This window comes from Sapajus apella, unplaced genomic scaffold (assembly GCF_009761245.1).
Source record: "Sapajus apella isolate SASKATOON/1434 unplaced genomic scaffold, GSC_monkey_1.0 scaffold219, whole genome shotgun sequence".
NCBI classification, from domain to species: Eukaryota; Metazoa; Chordata; class Mammalia; order Primates; family Cebidae; genus Sapajus; species Sapajus apella.
Genome location: NW_022437159.1, coordinates 638086 through 644923, shown reverse-complemented (window position 1 = coordinate 644923; position 6838 = coordinate 638086). Strand labels below are relative to the sequence as shown.

Genomic DNA, 6838 nt, shown 5'->3' with positions numbered 1-6838 from the left:
CAAAAAAAAAAAAAAAAAAAAAAAAAAAAAATTTCTTGTAGAGATAGAGTCTCTCTTTGTTGCCCAGGTTAGTCCTCAACTCCTATCCTCCCATCTTGGCCTCCCAAAGCACTAGGATTACAGGTGTGAGCCACAGCACCTGGGCTGGGATTCCCATTTTACAAGAAGAGAATGAAATGTAAGAGGTAACTTATCTGTAGTCCCATAACTAAGAAGATGGAGCTGAGAATCCATCCAGGCCTGTCTTAGCTCCAACCATCCTGGCTCCCCATCTGTCCTGCTACGGCAGACAATATTCCAGACACCCCAGGGCTGACCAAGGTCAGGGGGCCATGTGCTCCTTACCGTCTTAGAGGGGATATAGACATAGGGCAGATTTCGGTCCTCACACATGACTGGGAGATGGCAGTATACCTCAATGGGCAGTGTGTCCCCTGCCAAAACCATGATCCTGAAATGAGAGAACCACTGTTGTTCTGGCTTGCTCCTTCTCTCTTTCAGCTGTAAGTGCTGCCCTGGGCTGGGTCTTAGGGGTGGAGAGACAAAATTGTTTGGTGAGTGCATTCTTCTGGGGAGGCGATCTCTACCTCTTGGCAACATGTAAGTGCCACCGAAATGATGTAGTGCTGGGACAACTGAAGTACAGATGGGTGTCAAGGAGTAAGAGCTCAGCTTTCCTTGGAGGGTCAAAAAAGGTTTCAACCAGGAGGTGACACTTGAACAGAAAACTGAATGACGACTGTGTGTCAGAGAGCCCATTGAGGGTCTGGGGGTGGGGAAAGCATGTGGTGGGAGAATTGGAATGGCACCAGACACAGCTGGAGGGCTGGGGAGACTGGCAGGGGACACCTCCAAGGCCTTGAGTACCAGGCTAAGAAGCATGGGCTCTGTCCCAAGAGTGGCAGTGAAGCAATGAAACCTTGCCAGAGACTCCTCAGCCAGGGTTTCTAGCTGGCCAGATATCAGGACTTGGGGGCATGGGCCTTAGGAGCCTGAGGACACAGAAGGAAAAGTCTGTTTTCCCAGGCTGGGTAAAGGCAGATACACCAGGACTAGCTCCTCTTCTGTTAAGCACCTTTAACTGTGAGTTCCTCATAGCCTTGTCCTCAGCTGCCCTCTCCTCAGTACCTTCTTCCTGGCTGACCGGAGCCACTGCCATGGGGTCAAGTGCCATCAATGTGCCGATAACTCCCAGATCTACTTACTATCTCCAGCCTGGCCCTCTCTCTTCCAACCTCCAAACCCCTATAGCCATCTGCCTATTTGACAGTTCTCCTGGTGGGGGGAGGGGAGGAAGTCATGTGTCTCTAAGGTACCTCCAAAACTTATCAAAAACCAAACTTGTGATCTTTATTTTTGAGATGGAGTCTCACTCTGTCGCCAAGCTGGAATGTAGTGGCACGATCTCAGCTCACTGCAGCCTCCATGTCCTGGGTTCCAGTAACTGTCCTGCCTCAGCCTCCCAAGTAGCTGGGACTACAGGTGCACGCCACCACACCGGCTAATTTTTGTATTTTTAGTAGAGACGGGGTTTCACCATGTTGGCCAGAATGGTCTCAATCTCCTGACCTCCTGATCTGCCCATCTTGGACTCCCAAAGTGGTGGGATTACAGGCATGAACCACTGCACTTGGCCAACTTGTGATCTTTCTGGTCCCCCTCCACTGTTCACATCTCAGACCCAGCCCTCTGTCCCTCCAGCTGGGTGTGTCAGAACCTAGAAGTCAATACCTTCTCATTCTCCACAGCTAAAAGTCCTCTCAAATCTATTTCCTTTAACTCTGTCTCCACCGTCACCTCTCCAGGACTACAGTAATCTACTATCTGAACATTCCCAAACCTACTCTTACCTCTCTAATCCTTTCATCAATTGTCAGAAAAATCTTACGTTACAAAAAATAATAAAAATTATGTCACTTCCTGGCTTTAACCCCCAATGGCTTCCAAAGCACTCAGTACAAAAACTAAATTTACTGTGGGCTACAAGGCCTCCTAAGAAGGGGGATCACCAGACCCCCCCTCCTGCCCTGAGGCCCATTCTTTCTTCTGGCAGGATCCTCCCATCCCACTACAAAATTAATCCCTGTTTTTTTTTTCTTTTTTTTTTTTTAGACAGCATCTCGCTCTTGTTGCCCAGGCTGGAGTGTAATGGCATGATCATGGCTCACTGCAACCTCTGCCTCCCAGGTTCAAGCAATTCTCCTGCCTCAGCATCCTAAGTAACTGGGATTACAGGAGCCCACCACCATGCCCGGCTAAATTTTTTTTGTATGTTTAGTAGAGCTGGGGTTTCACCATGCTGGCCAGGCTGGTCTTAAACTCCTGACCTCAAGTGATCCACCGGCCTTGGCCTCCCAAAGTGCTGGATAACAGGTGTGAGCCATGCGCCCGGCCATCCCTGTGTCTTAAGATCTCAGCTCAAATGGGACTACTGAGAGAAACTTCCCCTGATGTGCCCTCCCAACTAGGTTAGACACCATCAAGCATCAAGTCTGCCCAACATCACTGATCTCTTGAGCACCTTCAGTTTCACTTCTTGGGATAAAGCAGGGAAAGGCCCTATTATGAAGGAGCTTACCATTTGGCCTGAGAGGGTGATACAAGGAAGAAAAATGTAAACAAGCTTCAAATTTTGATAAATGCCATTAAGAAAAGTGGGGTAGTGAAACAATTCTCACTGCATTCTGTTATTTTCCTTCATGGTTATCACAACGTGTAATTATTTGTGTGTGTGATTATCTGATCAATGAATGTCATTGTTTCTCCCATAGCACAGTGCCTGAAAAAGAGTACACAATCATTAAGGCTGCCAGGTGTGGTGGCTCATGTCTGTAATCCCAGTGCTTCTTGAGGCTGAGGCAGGAAGATCTCTTGAGCCCAGGAGTTCAAGACAAGCCTGAGCAACACGACGAGACTCCTGTGTCTCTGCAAAACAACAACAACAACAATTAGCCAGGCATAGTGGCGCAAGCCTGTGGTCCCAGGATCACTTGAGCCCAGGAGGACGAGGCTGCAGTGAGCTGTGATTGCGCCACTGCACTCCTGCCTAGGTGAGAGCTAGACCCTGTCTCAAACACAAACAAAAACATTAATACTTAGCCCTTTAAATACAGAGTTGGAGAGGGGCCACCCCTAGGACAGATTCAAGGCTGGGCAGATTAGGGCGAGGGCCCGAGGTAATCTGAGGCATGGAGCGGAGCCTGGGGAGGAGTGTCCCTGAATGAATGAAGCTGTGTCTAAGGAACTTGGCTTACACAGTTCGCTTCACCCTGGAATTCACTTTAAACTCATATCGGTATTGTACTAAAGGGACTTTACTGACTGCTTAACTGGCTTCTGTATATGGGGCTAGGTCAGAGTCAACATTTTACTGCGCACCTACTACGTAGGGATTTCTCCGTTAGCGTTTAAGAAATGCAAAATCTAAAGGAAAGAGGGTTCTTACCCTTTTTCTCCTTTGTTGACAAATTTCTGAACCTCTTTCACCCCGCGCCGAATCTGCTTCTGCTTCACGGCTGCAACGACAGAAGAGTGGGTCGGGGGCCTCTCCACGCCATCCGCGCCCCCACCCGGGCCACCTTGGCTCCCGCCTCACCTTTCTTGATGCATTTGTAGAGCTTCCGCGTGAGGCGACGAGAAGCCAGGGGCTGCGCGATGGGGTTTTGGTTGACCAGCAGCTCCTGGTAGGTGCGCTCCCCGGAGCATGCCTCTGCCTGAGCCTCGGGCCCGTCGGGATCTGCCTTTATTTTGGTCATGGCAGCGGCCGCGGAAACCTAGTCCCAAGGAGGCGAGACCACGCGGTCCGCAGCTTTAGGCATCACTTCCGGGTTACCAGCTGCACGAGAAGCCGCCGTGCAACACGGCCAATCAGGAAACGAGGTCTCCGACTCAGTCCTATCGTTGATGCTTAGCTTCTTAACTACGGAGCAGAGGGGGGCGGAGTCATGATCTTAGGGGCGGGGCCGCCCCCGACCAAGGAGCGGGGCGGAGCGGATTAGGGCGGAACCGAGGGAACGTGAGGCAAGGGGAGGGGCCCTGGGGAAGCAGGGCCTGAGGGGGCGGGGCCGGGGCCCGGGGAGGCGCTGGGAAGGGCGCTTCCTTTCTTGCATAATTTTTCTTTCTTTGTTTTCTGACCCTTGGACCCTGATGCGCAGGTGTGAAAGATACAGAGCAAGGGATCACCCCACTAACCTGCGTCTGCACCGTTTTTCTCCAGATAGGGCGTGGCTCGCTCTCTTCCCGCAGGGTTCTGCTCCAGTGTTTTCCATGGGAGAGGTTTCCCCGGTGACTTTATCTAAAATTGCAGTCCCCTTCCTCCCCCACCAGCATCCTTTCACCCGCTATTTTCCCCGCAGTTCTTACCCCTGCCTGACGCTACAAACGCTGAGGGCCTAGCTGGGAAGTGAGACGGCGCTGAGGGGAGGACGGCTGGAGCGAAGCCAGGAACAGTCGAGGGAAGGCTTTGGGGACTGAGGTCCCTGGCGGGCGCGGGGAGAGCTATGAAGAGCCACGCGCTGGATGGGTAGAAGGCTAAGGGACAGAGCCGCCAGGGAGTCGGGGGCGGTGGCAGGCCGAGATCCAGTGGATCTTGGTATCTCTGTTAAGCCTCTTCCACTGTGTTTTGGAACTCTGGATGGATATTAATTAGATAATTGCTAAAAATGACTAACTTGTAATACTAATTACCTTTGATCCTGATGTGGCAAGCCTGCCATTTTTTATATTGCTAGAATAAGCCAGTAAATAGAAACTTAGAAGTGTTCTGGTGGCTGTGGGAGCACAGGTCAGTTAAACTAACTTAAAAATTGGCCATTCCCCAGTGTGCTGGTGGTCCCAGCTACTCAGGAGGCTGAGATGGGGTTTGCTTGAGCCCAGGAGTTAGAGGCTGCAGTGAGCCATGACTGCACCTGTGAATAGCCACTGACAGTCTGGGCCACCGAGGAAAACCCTGTATCTTAAAAACAAACAAACAAAAAAAACCTTTTAACACTGGAACAAAGGTGCAATAAATTTTGTTTGTTTTGCATTAAATAAAAACAAAATAGGTTTTTATGCGGAGGCAGTGGCTCATGCCTGTAATCTGAGCACTTTGGGAGGTCAAGGAGGGCAGATCTCTTGATGTCAGGAGTCCGAGACCAGCCTGGCCAACATGGTGAAACCCCATCTTTAATAAAAATACAGTCCTTTCGGCCGGAACCGCCATCTTCAGGAATTCGCCAAAATGACGAACACAAAGGGAAAGAGGAGAGGCACTCGATACATGTTCTCTAGGCCTTTTAGAAAACATGGATTTGTTCCTTTGGCCATGTATATGCGAATCTATAAGAAAGGTGATATTGTAGACATCAAGGGAATGGGTACTGTTCAAAAAGGAATGCCCCACAAATGTTATCATGGCAAAACTGGAAGAGCCTGCAATGTTACCCAGCATGCTGTTGGCAAACAAGTTAAGGGCAAGATTCTTGCCAAGAGAATTAATGTGTATTGAGCACATCAAGCGCTCTAAGAACCGAGATAGCTTCCTAAAACGTGTGAAGGAAAATGATCAGAAAAAGAAAGACGCCAAAGAGAAAGGTACCTGGGTCCACCTGAAGCGCCAGCCTGCTCCACCCAGAGAAGCACACTTTGTGAGAACCAATGGGAAGGAGCCTGAGCTGCTGGAACCTATTCCCTATGAATTCATGGCATAATAGGTGTTAAAAATAAATAAATAAAAGACCTCTGGACTGTAAAATATATATATATATATATAAAATAAAATAAAAATAAAATAAAAATACAAAAATTAGCCGAGCATGGTGGCATGGGCCTGTAGTCCCAGCTACTTGGGAGGCCGAGGCAGGAGAATCACTTGAACCCGGAAGACAGAGATTGTAGTGAGCTGAGATTGCACCACTGCCCTCCAGCCTGAGTGACAGAGACTCTAAAAACAATAATAAAATATTTATTTTTAATTCAGTGCTTTATTTTGTGGATTTATTTACCTATTTTTAGAGATGAGATATCAGTATATTTGTTGCCCAGGCTGGCCTTGAACTCCTGATCTCAAGGAATCTCTGCCTCAGCTTCCTAAGTAGCTGGTACTATAGGTGCACCTGCATCTAGCTTAAAATTTAGTATTTTAATTTTTTTTTTTTTTATGTTTATTAGAGACAGGGTTTCACAATGTTGGCCAGAATGGTCTTGATCTAACCTCCTGATCTGCCCGCCTCAGCCTCCCAAAGTGCTGGGATTACAGGCATAAGCCACTGCACCAGACCTAAAATTTAGTGTTTTAATAAGAGAAATTATGATGTAATCCATCTTAACCTTAGACCTCCCAAAAACTCTTCACAAATAGAAAAATACATCAGTCATTAATCAACATGCTATATAAACAGTAAAAAACAATCTTTAAGTAAATAAGGTTTGTACGTACAATGTAAAAAAAATAGCTCCTTTAGGTTTTTGTTTTGCAATTTCTTTCTTTCTTTCTCTTTTTGAGGCAGTTTTGCTCTTGTTGCCCAGTCTGGAGTGCAATGGCAAGATCTTGGCTCACGGCAACCTCTGCCTCCTGGGTTCAAGCTATTCTCCTGCCTCAGCCTCCTAAGTAGCTGGGATTACAGGCATGCGCCACCATGCCCAGCTAATTTTGTATTTTGTATTTTTTTTTCTTTGAGACAGAGTCTTGCTCTGTCACCAGGCAGCGGGCTGGATGGAGTACAGTGGTGCAATCTCAGCTCACTGCTATCTCCACCTCCCGGGTTCAAGCAATTCTCCTGCCTCAGCCTCCCTAGTAGCTGGGACTACAGGCACACACCACCATGCCCAGCTAATGTTTCTATTTTTTAGTAGAGAC

General features: G+C 48.4%; 1 protein-coding gene and 1 pseudogene across 2 annotated transcripts in view; one reads left to right on the top strand and one right to left on the bottom strand.

The window, feature by feature from the left end:
* Positions 1-3921, bottom strand: part of NHP2 (NHP2 ribonucleoprotein) — a 5404-nt gene extending 1483 nt beyond the window's left edge. The window contains exons 1-3 of one of the 2 annotated variants that reach the window (XM_032270922.1): positions 3596-3913; positions 3446-3515; positions 346-451 (exon numbers count right to left, since the gene is read on the bottom strand). In XM_032270922.1, the coding sequence (XP_032126813.1) occupies positions 346-451; positions 3446-3515; positions 3596-3755 (336 nt within the window). In that variant the 5' untranslated portion in view covers positions 3756-3913. Of the gene's footprint in view, positions 1-345; positions 452-3445; positions 3516-3595 lie in introns of both variants that reach the window. The other variant, XM_032270923.1, reaches the window with a different exon arrangement.
* Positions 3922-5188: 1267 nt separating this feature from the next.
* Positions 5189-5690, top strand: LOC116544500 (annotated as a pseudogene).
* Positions 5691-6838: the final 1148 nt, after the last annotated feature.